General features: G+C 40.6%; 1 protein-coding gene across 1 annotated transcript in view; it reads right to left on the bottom strand.

The window, feature by feature from the left end:
• Positions 1 to 17,772, bottom strand: part of PAPPA2 (pappalysin 2) — a 181,008-nt gene that overhangs the window by 154,291 nt on the left and 8,945 nt on the right. Inside the window, exon 2 of the mRNA XM_087726787.1 lies at positions 5,172 to 6,231. Within this exon, the coding sequence (XP_087582913.1) occupies positions 5,172 to 6,231 (1,060 nt within the window). The remainder of the gene's footprint in view (positions 1 to 5,171; positions 6,232 to 17,772) is intronic.

The following is a 17,772-nucleotide window of genomic DNA, read 5'->3' as shown; positions in this document are numbered from 1 at the left end:
TGGGTTTCTTGCCCCGTTCCAACCGGTTCGGTTGGAACGGGGCTGGCAGCGTCCGCGTGCACGTGCGCGGTGCACGCATGTATACTAGCATCTGTGCGATACTCCAGCTGCTCCTGGAGGATCGCGCAGGCACTGTACGCGTCCTGCGCATGCGTGGAAGCGCAGAACTCGTCAAAACCGGGTAAGGAGCGCGGGCGGGAGGGTGCGCCCTTCGCCGTTCCCGGAAGTTACTTACTTCTGGGTTCGCCGACCAACCGGTTCGCAGGGACCGCCGCGAACCGGTTGAAACCCACCCCTGCTGCCAGCCCAGCTGGCTAGAATTGGCCTATCTAAGAGTAGGTCTGGTAACCTCAGTCTTCACCTTCTGCAATCACCTTCTCTTAGGATCAAGGCTTGTCTCATCTGTTACAATATTCCAGAAATTGCTTGATGGAACTATTCAAAATAGCATTTGGTCCCTAGTAGGCTGTTCTGACCCCCTCCTCCGTCCAGTAACGAATGCCGAGACAAGCTTAACTGGAATTTCACAGCACTTTATTAGCAAGAAACCAAAACCTCGGTGGCTGAAAGCCAAGCATAACAAACAGATAAGAACCTTGGCAGCAACTCAGACTTCGACAGATAACAGCTTCTCCAGCGTTAGGAATGACGTTGAATCCTGCAAAACCAGTCTCTCTTTAAATTCAATCTTGAGAGGCGCCTAATTACCACCAGCTGAGTGCAATTATCTCCTGTAACTGCATAACTGTTCCTTACGCCTATTAGCTCTTCGTTGCCGGGCATCCAGGACCACCTCCCTTGGCTCCTCCCCACTGCTCCAATGCGGATCACACTCCCTTGTCTCCTCCCCACTAGTCCAAGGGTCAGGCGCCTCCTGGTGGCCAACCAGTCTCTCTACGCCCTGCTCGGAGTCGGAACCCTGTCCAGGGTCCTCCACATCCTCCAGAGCCAACTCATAGGGCCCCTCGCTGTCGGAGTCTGGTGGCAGCTCCAACGGCTCCTGCTGGGCCACAACAGTAGGCTGTCACTATCATTTATTTTATTATTATTGAATCAAATAGATATCATTCTAATGTTTAAACTGCATGCCTATCTTCCTGACTTTTTGAATCAAATTAAAGGTAAAATTAAATTGCCAGATATCAGAATAAGCTCTCCTTCAGCTTCTCTTTCCAATAACACCTCCAGCCCTACTATCCAGGACTTTTAACCAGATGGGGTCTGATCATACTGTCTTTGTTTCCTTTTCTTCATTTGTTTCCAGTTAAAAATTATTTTGAACAACAAAACTGATATTTTGGAGACATAAGCTTCAGATTCCAACTTTGCCATGAGATAGCTGGGTCTTGGGCAAATCACTTTCTTGTATCCTTTATATAGAAGAAACAAGCGTATGAAAGATGAAGTGACCTACTTTACAGGAATACGGTTAGGATGACATAAGGCAATATATTTGAAAAGTAGAGAGGAGTCAGAGATGGTCTTAGAGAAAGAATTCAATAATCATACAGTCATTAGTTAAACACCAGATTTATTTTGAAAAGAAGGAAAGGAAGAAGAAACTCAATATTGCCCTGCCTTGATTCTATCTGAAAGAGAAAAAAGAAAAAAAAATGAATATCTGGAAAGGCTTTCAGGATTCCATTATAAAGTTCCACAATAGTGTTCTAGTGTCTATTTTTTGAGCTGGCATATCTCAAAGAGCCAACAGAAAATAAAATTGATTGATTTACACATTTATAAAATATTCTCTTGCAAAATTCATCCCTCTGGTTTAGAGATGAATTTTGTAAGATAACATTTTATAAATGTTTAGTTGAGTTTAGAACAGTTCTCTGCTTGACCAATAGCTCAATGTATACATGAGATGATGATAAAATATCAATTTTCCCATTCCTGATCTCCCCAGTTGAATTAGGACTGCAATCCAGAATTCGCAGCCAAAACTATAAATGATGTCTGGGAATTACAAACCCAAATGAAAAGTATCCATTTCTATCCTTCCCTTTTTTGTTTTTCATTTAGAAGCAAAAACTCAATTTTGGTGTTTATGCAAACATTTTCTGCTGGTTCTGTCAATAAATTCTAATCAATTCTGGGCTAAAACATGAACTCTTGTGTTAAATATTTGTAGCTGAGCGAATATTTAAATTTAAATATTTTACCAATATATTGTAGTTGAGTTTTCCAATCTTATAGTTTATTATGGCCAAATTTATAAAATGTCCTGATCAGAGGTAAGGAACCCATATTCCATGAACCAAAAGCATTCTTGTAAAATGTGACTGCTTTGCTGGACTATTTTAAAATGTTGGTGGTAGCCTGGCATAAAGATTATTTCCAGTAATTATAAATTTAATTTCTTCAGACTCCAGGCCTACTAAAAGTATTCTGTGTTGGCTTTTGGGATAGGAATATTTGTCACTTTTATTGTGCACCTTACTTCTGATCAATAATTTACCACCAAATACCTGTGACAGTCATGTAACAGTTATGGCAGCTGCAAAAAGTCTTGTAATTTACTCTGTTAATCCGTGATACATAAACTAAGAGCAATTCAGGTCCTAGTAGCTTACTTTGCCTTGTTGCTGTTTTCCCAGGAATAGTTCCTGGCTAATATCCCAGCTTTGCTACAATTTCCAACTTCCTTCAGTAAAATGCTCAGCTTCCAGGAGGAAATTTACAGAGCTCTGGAGTTTGAGAATTGTATTAAGAATTCAGAATCCAACATCTACAGCTCAAAGGCCATGCGAATTAATGAAAAGAAATGGAAAGCTAATCAAACTACTGCTAAAAAAATGAGTATTATATAGTGCCTCAATAAAGGATATGTATTTTAATACATAATAGAATAGAAAACTATCTTAGTAAATTAATTACAATGCTTATTAATAAGGTAGCAGTGCTAATGGGTTTGTGTTATCACAGTAAGTAACAGAGGAAAGGTATAGCTACATCAGGGGTGGGTTCCTGCCAGTTCTAGCTTCTTCTATAGAAGAGGTTCCACAAATCTACAAAGCCGTTTAGAACGGGTTCTAGTTCCCTCCCACCCGCCCATCCACACATCATCAAGATGAAGAGCGAGAGGAGGAATTCTGGGAGTTGAAGTCCACAAGTCTTAAAGCTGTCAAGTTTGAACACTCTTGGGGTTTTGTTTCTAAAGGGTTAGGGGTGCAAGGGTCTTGTGACTTGACAGCTTTAAGACTTGCATACTTCAATGCCAGAATTCCTGAGCCAACATGACTGGAGGAGGAATTCTGGGAGTTCAAGTCCACAAGTCTTAAAGCTGTCAAGTTTGGTCACCCCTGGGTTTTTTTTCTAAAGAGTTAGGGGTGCAAGGGTCTTGTGACTTGACAGCTTTAAGACTTGCATGCTTCAAATGCCAGAGTTTCTGAGCCAACATTTTGGTTGCTAAGCAAGAGCGTTGTTAAGTGAGTTTCAGCACCTTTTACAAGTTGGCCATGCCCACCCAGTCACATGGCTGGCAAGCCACTCCCACCCAGTCACATGGCCAGCAAGCCACTCCCACCCGATCACATGGCCAGCAAGCCACTCCCACAAAGCAGGCCACACCTACAGAAGAGGTTCTAAAAAAAAATTGAAACCCACCACTGAGCTACATATAATATTATGAAGAAAATACTATCAGTATCAACTTGCCTACCGGTACTTGCCGGGGACACATATTCATTTTATGTCTAATATCCCTGCAATTACCTTAAAGAAATCCCTATTTTACATAGTGCTTCCAGGTTCTATCCAATGATGTATATTAAATTTTTGGGACACTTGTAACAACATGCTTCCTTTGACCCAAAATGCTAACTAATTGGTGGTGTTGGTAGTAAACAAGCAAAGCATTGATCAATGGTTGGTGGAAAAAGCAGAGAGTTGGGAAATGCACAAATCCCTGGGTCACTGTTTTTTCAGCACACAGAGTACGGATTTGGCAGTCATGACCTCAAGAAAGATGGTATGAAAGAAAGAAAAGAATAACTAACTTATCTGCATACTTTGTTTACATATCAAATAAAACAGACTAAGTATCAACTAAGCTATTAAAAACATAAAATAGGACTGCTGTTTAGAAATACAAACATCGTCAACTTCTACTTACATTTATTTACAAATGGACTGTACTCAAAGATGACCTCAAGACTGTTCCTGAATAATGTGTAAATTAAAGTTAAGGAATTGGAATTGTATGTTTCCACTTGCACAGATATAAACAAATGGAGAAAAGAATGAGGGAAAGGTAACTTTTTCACCACACGAGCAATTGTGGGTGCACCCAGGTACACCTACGTCACACCTATCCTCCGCGAGCTGCACTGGCTACCCATTAGTCTCCGGACCCGCTTCAAGGTGCTGGTCGTCACCTATAAAGCCCTACATGGCATCGGACCTGGGTACCTGAGAGACCGCCTCCTGCCAATTACCTCCCATTGTTGGATTAGATCTCACAGGTTAGGTCTCCTCCGGATTCCATCTGCCAGCCAATGCCGGCTGGTGACTTCCCGGGGGAGAGCCTTCTCTGTTGCAGCTCCAGCCCTTTGGAACGACCTCCCCGTGGAAATCCGGACCCTTACTACCCTCCCGGCCTTCCGCAAAGCCACCAAGTCCTGGCTGCTCCAGCAGGCCAGGGGACTTGTGAAATATCCAGCCCCACGGAAATTGTGAATGTTGTGTTTTTTTTAAAGTGTTGTTTTGTCTATTTATCCCCTTCCCTTGTTTATTGTAAGCCGCCCGGAGTCCTTCGGGAGTGGGCGGCATACAAGACCAAATAAACTAAACTAAACTAAACTAGGAACTTTGACCGTTTTCTATAGTTGTCCAACCCTTGTGCCCCCAAAAAACAGTAATTAGGACTGATTTTATATCACCACAATGATGATGGGTGATGCCACAAAAATACTATAAATCACTGGTGGAGAAAGACTTTTCCAATGACATTAAAGCTTCACAACAATATATACTTGTATAATTAATAACAAAAAGCAACTATAAATTAATGTAGGATAAGCTTTTGAGTTAGATATCTAGAAGTACATTAATGAAAAAAAAAACTTAATTTTAAAAACAGAAACTTACTCAAAAAGATTGTCATCGTTGGGAACCTAGAAACCCCCCCCCCCAGAGAGTAGCACAATGCGTTGGCCACTTCTACTCACCTGTGTGGAGAATCTGGATCAAAGCAAGTTTTCCTTACATTGGTTACTTTGGGGTTACAACAGTCTCCATCATCAAAATTGTGGAGCATATTGTTGCACTCCATGTTGCAAACACCATCCCGACGCTCCCAGGCATAGCAGCGCCCCAGCCAACGGCAGTCACCCCCATCGTAGCCTGTCAAAGGGTGCTTGCACTCAGGATTGCAAAACTCATTGCCAATTTTCCCCGGCTCACAGTTCATTAGAATCACACGGTAGCGGAGCAATGAGTTGTATACTTTGTGAATACTAAGTTGCCAAGTGATGTTATAGCGGGCAAAGGCCTCATTCAGGGCTTGGTGCTGGTGGGCGATCTGTTCCTCACTCACAGTGGGATGGAGACCATCATCATCATAGATATTGACAACCTGATAGTGCACTACTTTCTCATTCCTTAGCGGCCAGTGGCTGTTGTAATAAGATATCAATTCCACATTATCACAGGCAGTCTGTCCACAGAGTGGGGGTATAAGTGGAGACAGAACTTGAGGTTCTGGTCTATATATCATCTCCACTTGTGGGTAGGCTCCATCCTTGAATGTTAGCCACTGCTGCTGCAAATGGTTGAACTTTGCACTGAGCAATAAGGAAAGTTTCCTGTCTTCAAACTTTCCCAGGAAGGCCCTCTGAAGTTTCTCTTGGGGCATAGCAATGTTCCAAAGGGCTAGCAGAGCCAGGTAGCCTCGGAAGTTGAGTCCGTTTGAATTGCTGCCTCCCAGGATCAAAGTGCGGCACGAGGCCATGAAGGGACTGTGAAGGTCGCCAGACTGCTGGGAGCTGCGAGCCACCCGCCTGCCGTTGACGTACAGGAGCATCTCCTTCCCGCTATAAGTGGCGGCCACATGAGTCCATGTATGGAGCTGGTAACGGTGATGCGCCAATATAGTGGCCGATTTCTTGATACGGTCTGTACGGAGTGTGAAGAAGAAACGGGCATTCTTTCTTTCAGGATTCTCCTCCGAACGGATGCCCAAAGTCCACCCCTTATCACTGCCAATGTGGGAGCAATTGTCAAATACACCTGAATGGAGAAGACAGAGAGAAAAAAAGAGAAAAGGATGCACTATAAGGAATGCTAGTAAAAGTATTATATCGCCTCCCAGCTTAAGCTCAGAAGCAGTAGAAACCACATGGCATAGCTACAGCAAAATTACATATTTAAACTGATTGAAACGTTATTTCCACCCCACCCCAAGTCTCTTGGAAACTTCAGTTTAATGAAAATGGTTTGTCTAAAGAGGTAAGGAGAGGTGGGTGGAAGGGAGAGAAAGAGGAGAGGAGGGAGGAAGAGAGAGAAAGAGAAGGAGAGAGGGTAAGAAGGAGAAGAAAGAGGGTAGAAGTAGGGGAGAGGTAAGGGAAGGAAGAAGGGGATGGAGAGGAGGAAGGAAGGAAGTAGAGAAGGAAGGGAGGGAGAAAAGAAAAGAAAGAGAAAATAAGGTGGTGTCATAGCAGGTGCGAAGGATGGTAAACAAAGCATTCCAAACTATACCTTTTAACCTTTTAAATGGAATAATAACAATATTAGAATGGCAAAGAAAAAGAATAACTATGCGAATGTATACCTATAACTGTATGTAAGAGAATAAATGACAGTAAAAATATAAAGCACAATATAGGCAAATAATATTTGGTCATAAGTAGCTAAGTATAAATAAATAAAGAATTGTACATAAAAAATGGATAACGAATAAGGAGATTATGAGCGCAAGATAGAAATGTATAGAAGGGAAAACACTAACTGTAAAGAAACCGATACGGAACTGCTGTAGGATATACGATGGAACTTCTTGTTCCTATGTTGTTTTTAAGTCATGTGTTTGCTTCTGTTGATGTGCTTATGTGTTTAAAATAAAAATTTATTTAAAAAATGGTTTGTCTAATGGCTTAGGGTAAAAAAAAAAATAGACACTATTTGCAAGGTGGCGCAGTGGTTAAAAGCAGCACTGCAGGCTACTGCTAGATCAGCAGGTCAGCGGTTCAAATCTCACCGGCTCAGGGTTGACTCAGCCTTCCATCCTTCCGAGGTGGGTAAAATGAGGACCCAGATTGTTGGGGGCAATATGCTGACTCTCTGTAAACCGCTTAGAGAGGCCTGAAAGGCCTATGAAGCGGTATATAAGTCTACTGCTATTGCTATTGCTATTGCTATTGCTATTGCATATCACACTGAATCAAGTGTTGCATTTAAATTGTTCAGTTTTGCAGCCAGCCTTATTCCTTTGCCAGTGGAGCTATCCAGAGAATTGGTGCTGACTGAACAAGTAAAACCCCAGAGGAGCATTACGGCAAATGGCTCATACCGATAATTCCTGGTCTCAGTCCCATCTGTCTTTCCCATCCCATGGTTATCCATTCTTCTTCCAGAAAACAAATACTTAATACAATTGCTTGCTGAGACAGCTGAACCTACTAAGGAAGATCACTTTTCATTCTGCAATTAGGCCACCATTAGATGGACATTAAGTATCTGAAAGTATTTTGCATAATATATTCCTGTTTAATATTTATTATTACATGCAAGGTAAACAAAAGCGGGCAGTTATTAAATTACAGTGGCGCGGAGAATTTTTCAAGTATACAACTCTTTGCAACTAGAAAGGTGCTGTTTAAATTAAATGAAGTAAAATTTGAAATATTACAAATGGCTCATTAATGTGATGAAACGTACAATATATTTCACTGTTACTCCTTGTGAGCTGCTTGTCTGTTCTCCTTATAGTCAATAATTTGGGGTTTTGAATTGGGAATCTTTTTTTTTTTGGTAAATGTGTTTTTATTTTCCATTTTCATTTCGTACGGTCACATATATACTGTGCATAACCGGGGCCATATAACATTAAACAATAAACACAGCCATTCCTCTTGTGAACAATACCCCCCCAAAATAGAAACCCAATGTACCTCTTCGACCCTCCATACACCCTTTCTTTCGCCCCCTCCAACTTTCCTTCTTCCCTCCATCGTTCCCCTCTACCCTACTTCTCCTCCCCCTCTACCACTCCTCTCTCCCAGTACACTCCCTCCCTTCCTTCTCACCCTCCCTCCCATCCTCTCTCCCACCCTCTCTACCCCTCTTTCTTCTATCCCTCTACTCCTCCCTTCGGTGTATTTCTACTATCTATTAATATATTCAGCTTGTCCTATTTTTACAGTGAAATTAAAGAGCAACAGTATACAAGTGCAGTCGCGTTACTTTAAAATCTAACACATACTATATATCCCCCCTCCCCCCTTCCCCCCTAACACCCCAGAATTGGGAATCTTGTAGAGGAAACAGAACATTTCTGGCCAGGAGTCTATCTAGTTAGATCCAAAGAAAGACAGAATAAGAATATATGAAATAGCCACTGTTCATGGGATCAGTGTAGCATACCTGACCTCAAAGTCTTAATCATCTACCTAATTAACAGAATGCAACCGTCTGCTGGAGAAACACACATCAGATCCACATAATGCCTGCCCGTAACATTTACAGAGGTTTTCCAAAGCTTGTTGTTACAAACTTTTAAATACAGATAAAAAGAATGCAACCTTTTACCTGTATATATCAAGTAAATGCATTGTAATACTGTCATTCAAGATTGGAGCAATGAACTATTTTAACACATGCAAAAATAAAACTCCAAAAACATTTACAAAATGTACAAATGAAAAACTAGAGGTCAACAGTCTCAAAAATACTTGCATCTTCATTTCTTTATTGCTCAAATATTAACATGGTAGGAAAAAAAAAGAGACTATTTTTCAACCTTGAATTACTTTCCCAGTTCATCTGGAATTCAGTAATATGGCGGAAAAAATCTACAAATGTTGGAGCCAAAACTTTTGGTGATTAAAACCTGGCTCTCGCACAGGGTATAAGAAAGTGAATGTGAATATCTGAAAAATGGCCAATTCTTCTGACATTTGTACTAAATGCAAATTGCAAGATATTTCAATCACAATCCTTTTCTTCTTCATATGAAATTAAATACTATGGTTCAGAAATAACAAAAAATAACTGGAGGGAGAACACACCCCTTAGTGTGTTTTGTTTACTCTGAATAGCTTTGAATGTTGAATTCTTGTTTCCATTTCATGAATCATGATGTTATGGATATTGCTTCCAAAAAGAAGAGTTATAAGGTATTGGACAGCACAATATGTCAATATGTTCCTATAGGAAATTTTATTGTTTCTGACCATTTCCTAAGATTTTAGTAAAATATTTCACATACTTACAGTTTAAGAAGTGTTGCTTCAGCAGGGACTTAAAATGGGGAAAGTTAAAAGTGAACATGGGTATTGTAATAGATCCCTGAACTTTGTAATGAGAAGATGTGGCTTAGAGACCTAACAATGAGGAAGGAAAGAAAAAAGTTGGGCTGTGAATGACTGTCACCGCGGGGGGGGGGGGGGGGTTTGTATGTTTAAAATTGTATTTGTATGTTTTACTCTTAAAAAAATGTATAACTAATGAATGCCGATACAAAAGGCTGTATAATTACTTTATATTGTTATGTATGTTTTGTCTTTTCTTATGTTGTTGTGTTTTTCTTTCTGTTTTTAAAGGTAATAATGTTTAATAAAGACTATATAAAAAAAAGAAGTGTTGCTTAATCTAATAAAATAATTCTAATGTTAAATATTCCATGGCAACAAGCAGCTTCTCCAATGAAAGCTTTCATCAGATAACTAAGTCATATCAAATGCCTAAACTTTATTGTCATTGCTTCAAAGCAGTGTTTTTCAAAGTGTGGTCTGCGTACCATTAGGTCAATATCAGCTAGGTGATCTGCCACAGTCTCTCAGATGAACTGAACAAATATATTATGGTTCATTTGCCCAGAGAACATGATGCCAACAAAATTGCTTTTAATTAAGACAAAATAAAATAATTTAACTACAGTACAGCTTTTTTGTCACTGGGAGTCAGATGGCATATCAATTTACTATTATGGTTGCTCACATACTTAGCCAGATATTTAGATTGGATTTGGCATTTTTATCCACTTCTATTTGCAGATCCTTGTATTTTATGATTTTCTCTAGTTCTCTCTCTTTTCTTGTGCTGTCTTCAGATACTACCGCATCTTCTATCCAGATATTTTTCACCTTTTTAAATCAACAATTGTTAAGTCTGGGATATTATCTGTTTGAATTCTAAAGAGCACTTTGTTTTCTATTATTTTATTTTATGGCCCCACCAGTTCTTGCTCGCAGGCAAATTGTATTTCTTGCAGAATTGTTACTGTATGTTTCGGACTATAAGACGCACCAGAGTATAAGACGCACCATGATTTTGAAGAGGTAAATTTTTTAAAAAAGGGTTTTGTACTCTGCAGGCCTCCCAAACCCTCTGCATGCCTTGTATTTTGCAAAAAAAAAAGGGGGGGGGCATGCAGAGCTTTGGAAGGCTTATAGAGTGCTCCTGGGGGCTGGAGGGGGGAAAGAAGCAAAAAATGGCCCATTTTTCACAAAAACGGGCCAGGTTTTTCAAAAAAAAGAGGGCATGCAGAGTTTTGGGAGGCTGGTAGAATGTCCCTGGGGTTGGGGGACAAAAAAGAACAAAAACAGATGGTTTTATGCTCATTTTTACCCCCCCCCCCAGCCCCCAGGAGCAACTTTGTAGGCCTCCCAAACCCTCTGCACATCCATTTTTGCAAAGTGGGCAGGGTTTTGGTAGGCCAAAAATGCTGTATTCAGTCTATAAGAGGCACCCAGATTTTCACCCTCTTTTGGGGGGGAAAAGGTGCATCTTATACTCCAAAAAATATGTTAATCATTAGATTAGATTAATTATAATATTGTAATATATAATAATAAATAAAGGTGTCATTGCAGGATATAAGCTGTTCCGGGTAAAATTGCCTTCTGCAACTGGTTTATGATCTTTTGTCAATGTCAATGGTGTTCAACTATTAAATATTAAAGGCCTTTAAAATTAAGGGGAAGGCATACACAAAGACAACTATAGAATTATAATATTATTTTATTTGCCAAAATACACGAATTCCCATATCACTAAAGGATTTGTTTGTTTATCAAACTTATTTGCCGGTTCAAGTGACTCTGAGGTAAACATATAATGTTTAGCGATTCATTGCACAAAGTTTGAGAAACAATACTCTAAGCTTCCCAGTCACTCGTGCCCTTGGGACCTCAAGACTGGAATACTGCAATGCGCTCTACATGGGGCAGCCCTTGAAGAGCATTCGGAGACTTCAGCTCGTCCAGAATGCAGCCGCGCGAGCGATTGTGGGTGCACCTCGGTACACCCACGTTACACCTATCCTCCGCGAGCTGCACTGGCTGCCTATTGGTCTCCGGATACGCTTCAAGGTGCTAGTTGTCACTTATAAAGCCCTTCATGGTATTGGACCTGGGTACTTGAGAGACCGCCTGCTGCCAATTACCTCCCAAAGACCCATTAGATCACACAGGGTAGACCTCCTCCGGGTTCCGTCTACTAGCCAATGTCATCTGGCCACTACTCGGAGGAGGGCCTTCTCTGTGGAGGCTCTGGCCCTTTGGAACGAGCTCCCCGCAGAGATTCGGACCCTCACCTCTCTCCAGGCCTTCTGAAAAGCCGTTAAAACCTGGCTGTGTCAGCAGGCCTGGGGTCGATGAGTTCCCTTCCCCTCTCGAATCGTGTGGCTGTTGGTTGTTTTTTAAATGCCCTGTACTTTTGTAGTTTTTGTGTTTTTCCCTTCCCCCTCCTTCGGGTTTGTGCGCCGCCCTGAGTCCCGCAGGGAATAGGGCGGCATATAAATAAAATGAAACTCAAAACTCAAACTCAAGCTTGCATACATTTTTATCAAATTCTCACTGAATTCTGTTTAATCTAAACTTCTCTTTTGAAGGATCAGAGACATCATACTAAGCATGAGGCATATTTTCCCCCTTCCTCATTACATGAGCATTGGCATACACAGTAAATTAATAGTATAGGAATGTCTATCGTGCATACTTTTCTCAATATTATGGGGGGGGGGGAATATTTGTTGGACCAAAAACTCCAGGAACACATTTACTTTCCTAGATAATTTACATCACAATGTTGAACTGGAGGAGCATATTAAACTATTTGTTTGTTTGTTCGTTTATTGTATCTATATAGCCACTCAGGCAGAAAACAAATAAAAGCTACAATCACAATCAATAATATTAAAGTAGCAAAAAGGAAAGAACAATTGACACCCCCCAAAAACTCTCAATCTTCATTTTAATCCCAAAGGAAAGATTAACTCTGTACTGTTCGTACAAAATGCATCTTCATTGGCAGTCATTTAGAGCCGAAGTGGCGCAGTGGGTAGAGTGCAGTACTGCAGGCCACTTCAGCTGACTGCTATCTGCAGTTCAGCGGTTCAAATCTCACCGGCTCAGGGTCGATTCAGCCTTCCATCCTTCCGAGGTGGGTAAAATGAGGACCCAGATTGTGGGGGCGATATGCTGACTCTGTAACCGCTTAGAGAGGGCTGAAAGCCCTATGAAGCGGTATATAAGTCTAACTGCTATTGCTATTGCTATTAACAAATACATGGCATGACAGTGGCACTTCCTGCTGTTTCTTCCTGATTAATTTATTATCTTGTCCAAGAACACAAATACCTGAGTGGATCAAAATTCTCTCTGCCCACTTACGAATTTCTTGAAATTGTTTCCACAGATCCTTCATTGTTGTAATCAAATAGTGATAAACATGCTTCCTTCTCTTGTTGTCTTTCAACTTCAACACCAAACTGTGCTAAGATTTATCTCGCTAGAGATTCCTGCTCTGAAAACCCAAAGAATCTGCTTTGGAAAATCTCAGAATGCTGTCAGGGTCTTGTCTCAGAAGCCAGGCCAGCAAGTGGGAAGATGGCCAGGAATGTGTCTGAAGATGGGATCAGAGAGTTCTACTCCAGCAACAGCTTTCTTCGAAATGGTAATATACAACTTTAATGAACAAGAAGTCCCCATGATCAGACAACCAGCAAGTGGGAGGTCAGCAAAGGAACAGGCAAACAGGAAGTAGAAACAGAAGAAGCAAGAGGTAGGATTTGGATGTAAACATACCTGGTACAAGTCTAACCCAACCACCTCCCATTTTGCAAAAGATGTCACAGAAAGACAACTTCTTCCATCTCCAGCCAACCTCATGTAGAGACTTGGCCCCAAATATCAAATCCACGAAAAGTAGTGGGGTTGCTACTAAAACCAACTCAAGGGAAAAAAACACAATTAATATTTATGAAAAAAAAAGGAGAGATGCTAATATAAAACTGAGGCTGGTGCTCTTAGCAAAGTTGCTCAAGAAAAGTTACCATCTCCCTACAAGTTCCTCTCAAGAAGACAGGAATCCATGAATTTTAATAACACCTTCTCCCATAATTCAACTACTTCACCCACTTCTACATTTTCCCTTTCATCTGTTCCATATTAATTTCCATCTCTTCAGCCCCTTTTCCCATATTTATTTATATACTCAGTCCAGAGGTGGGTTCCTACCAGTTCGCACCTATTCGGTAGAACCGGTTCGTCAAATCTACCGAACCGGTTAGAAGAGGTTCCACCAGTGGACCCGGAAAGCAGGCCACACCTACAGAAGAGGTTCCAACATTTTTTGAAACCCACCACTGGTCCTTGGATATGATTATTCTACACTATCATGCTCCTATTTATAAAACTCAGTGCCTCTGTGAAAGGAAAGGATGACTACTGCGTTTGTGGTGCAATCAGAACATTGCGTGTGTTGAAGTTGTTTTAACGCAAACCAAAGATGCCTTTTAAAAAACAAGTTTACATCCTATTCTTATGCAGGCCAGTGCTGTGTGTGAGGTAATTTAAGGTGGTTCTGACAAGTGTCGTCGGCATCTTCATATCCGGTCACATGGGCAGCAAGCCACTCCCATCCGGTCACATGGGCAGCAAGCCACTCCCACAAAGGAGGCCACACCCACAGAGTAGGTGCGAACAATTTTTGAAACCCACCACTGACTCAGTCACATGTTTGCAATAATCCTGTACTAGTAACTCAGTTTTCCCTTTCTTCTACCAACTGACCTGAGCATTCAAGGTGAAAATAAAATGGGCTGTTCTCATTGCCCAACAGGGAAATCTATCTATCTATCTATCTATCTATCTATCTATCTATCTATCTATCTATCTATCTATCTATCTATCTATCCATGCATCCATGCATCCATCCATCCATCCATCCATCCATCCATCCATCCATCTATCTATCTATCTATCTATCTATCTATCTATCTATCTATCTATCTTCTACCTTTATTATATTTACAAGTAACTCAAGGCAATGAACATATTCAACATATCCTTCCTCCTACTTTCCCCACAACAACAACCCTGCGGGGTAGGTTTGGCTGAAAGTGACTGGTCCAAAGTCACCCAGCTGGCTTTCCTAGCTAAGCAGGGACTTGAACTCATGGGTTCCCACAGCCTGGTGTGCAATGACAGCTATTGTTTTTTCAGGACAATAATTTAATAGTTTTTGCCTTTATGGTAGTAAAGATAAAGAATAACAAGACTTTATGCTTTGAGATTGTAGCTTCCTTTCCTTTGGAAAGTTTGAGATCTCTGGTTAATTCTTAGATGTTTCTCCATTTTTTTGAAGAGTAGATATCTTTATATTGTTAAATACATGGGCTTTTTTTTAAAAAAAATGTCCTTGGGAAAAACAGCTTCCAGGAAGATCAGGTGTGTGTAGGAACTGCTCTGTTCTAAACTAGAAAAGGCTTCTTTCCACATACTAAAATCTTCAAGCTCTACACCATGAAAGGCCATTTTGCAAACTACATACTTTTTTCCTTCTCTTTCTGCTTCTTCCAACCCGTTTTTCCCTATTCATGTTACTGTTTTTTTTTCTATTGTTGCATCTATCAGTTCTGATGCCTCCTCCACCTGTTTTCAAAGATGGTAGCAATTACTTTTGCAGATGAAAGGAGGAATGAAAAATCTGGCCCATGACAGAAGATTCAGCAGTTAGTTCATGCCTCAGATATGAATAATTTATGCTCACAATTTCAAGCAAGCCAAAAAAACTCTCCTCCTGTACTGCTTAGCCTCTTTTTTGGGGGGGGAAAATGAAACATACAAAACAATGTGGTTTGAATTATTGTTACTGGTCCTGTTCTCTTTATTGTACATTCAATTAGAAATGAGCTGAACTGAAAGATGAAAATGCTTCAAGCGTCTTATTGTTGCTCCTTGTTTTGATCTTACCCATTTCTACGTTTAATGACTGGATATACTTCGAATGCCCATAAACCAAAGATAGCAAGATGCTGATTTGCTTGCCATCTTCTCCGCATCTACTAAAGATCCAGGAAATCATCTTTATTTGCATATGCCTTATATTTGTGATGCTCAGTTGCTTCAAGCCTTTCCAGTAATACGTTTACCAATATTTAAAGTTATGGGATCACATAGATTAATAGCAACAGCAATAGCAGTTAGACTTATATACCGCTTCATAGGGCTTTCAGCCCTCTCTAAGCTGTTTACAGAGTCAGCATATTGCCCCCACAGTCTGGGTCCTCATTTTACCCACCTCGGAAGGATGGAACGCTGAGTCAACCCTGAGCCGGTGAGATTTGAACCGCCGAACTGCAGATAACAGTCAGCTGAAGTGGCTGCAGTACAGCACTCTAACCACTGCGCCAACTCGGCTCTCTAACCCAAGAACAATGGTTCCTGTCATCCTTCACCAGAACAGAAGATGTTCTGGTTGTGTCCATTGACTGGTTCCAGGGGCAGTAATCTTACTGCCTGCAGATTCCTGGGATTTTTCTATGGCTTCTGGATTCTGTAGATCTTAGCCTGATCCAAAGTTTTTCTTTGCACAACCATTATCTCACAATAAATATTTGTTTTTAACTCTTACTTTCCTCTCAGTTATGGGTTCTTTTTTCACAAGTAAGACGATGCTGCATAAAGCAAATTCTAATTTGGAAAAGTTAAAAAGAAAGGGAAAGTTCACCAAATACACCTGCACGCAGCCATTCTGGAATACACTCATAGTTAGTTACGTTTTTGCATTTTTTTTTATCAGAAAATGTTTATACTGCACATACACCCATTATTGACAATTATTTTGTTCTTGAATTGCCAAATTGAAATTATGTAAATGCTGCAATTCAATCAAAAATGCTATTCATGTGTGATTCCTCTTTAAAAGTTCTGTATTCTTCAGAACCTGCAACACACAACTACCTTGGTGGATTTCATTATTAAATAACAACAAAAGTGTGACTTTATATTAATATTTATTACTAAATATGCTCTCTCCAATATTTTTCCACCTTCTCCTCTCTCGGCTTCTCTCTCAACAACCTTTGATGTCCTTCAAGAGAAACCTTGAGATAGCAGATAAATACCTGAAATTGTCTCTCCTGGAGAGCAATCTTGGAGCCGAGGTGGCACAGTGGTTAGGGTGCGGTATTGCAGGCCACTTCAGCTGACTGTTATCTGCAGTTCGGCGGTTCTAATCTCACCGGCTCAGGGTTGACTCAGCCTTCCATCCTTCCGAGGTGGGTAAAATGAGGACCCGGATTGTTGTTGGGGGCAATATGCTGACTCTGTAAACTGCTTAGAGAGGGCTGAAAGCCCTATGAAGCGGTATATAAGTCTAACTGCTATTGCTATTGCTAATCTTTAGTTGCGGTTTAACTTAGACTTCATTCTGTTATGAACTCCAGATCAAAAATCTGAATGAACAAAATAATTTTACCAAGATTTTAAGGATATGCATTGCAGGATTGGGATGGCATTACATTGACACAAATAGTAAATCTCAATGTTGAGGGATCTGGATAGATTGGTGAAAAGAGTATCTTTAGAACAAAAAAAGAAAAATATAAGAAAACCAATGGACTAATCTTCACCAGGTTTACTCTGTCTGACAAAGGAACATACTGTAATTGAAAACTTAAAAGATTTTCAGAATTAGGTTTGGACAGACTTTTGTCCATGATTTTGCCCATTTATTTTTCATTCACAGCATCTGCTAGAAACATTCTTGTTCAATTTTATTATCATTTAGATTTTCTTTATTTAAAAAGTATCTCTATAGAAAAATAGTTTCACCATAAAGTAAATCTGTTATGCAACAAAATCCTCCTTTAGCATTCAGATCCCAGGCTGTAGGTGCAAATCAGGGGTGCGTTCCTGCCAGTTCTCCCCTCTTCTATAGAAGATGTTCCACAAATCTATAGTGCCATTTAGAACCGGTTCCAGCTCCCCCCCGCATTCGCACATCATCAAGATGAAGAGCGAGAAGAGGAATTCTGGGAGTTGAAGTCCACAAGTCTTAAAGCTGTCAAGTGTGAACACCCCTGGGTTTTTTTTCTAAAGGGTTAGGGGTACAAGGGTCTTGTAACTTGACAGCTTTAAGACTTGCGTGCTTCAAATGCCAGAGTTTCTGAGCCAACAATTTGGTTGCTAAGCAAGAGCGTTGTTAAGTGAGTTTCACCACATTCTACAAGTTGGCCACGCCCACCCAATCACATGACTGCCAAGCCACTCCCACTCAGGTCACATGGCTGGCAAGCCACTCCTACCCGGTCACATGGCTGGCAAA

This window comes from Thamnophis sirtalis, unplaced genomic scaffold (genome assembly GCF_051295495.1).
Source record: "Thamnophis sirtalis isolate CommonGarterSnake01/CBP01778 unplaced genomic scaffold, rThaSir2_p1.2 scaffold_12, whole genome shotgun sequence".
Classification (NCBI taxonomy): Eukaryota; Metazoa; Chordata; class Lepidosauria; order Squamata; family Natricidae; genus Thamnophis; species Thamnophis sirtalis.
This window is presented reverse-complemented; position numbering and strand designations above follow the sequence as displayed.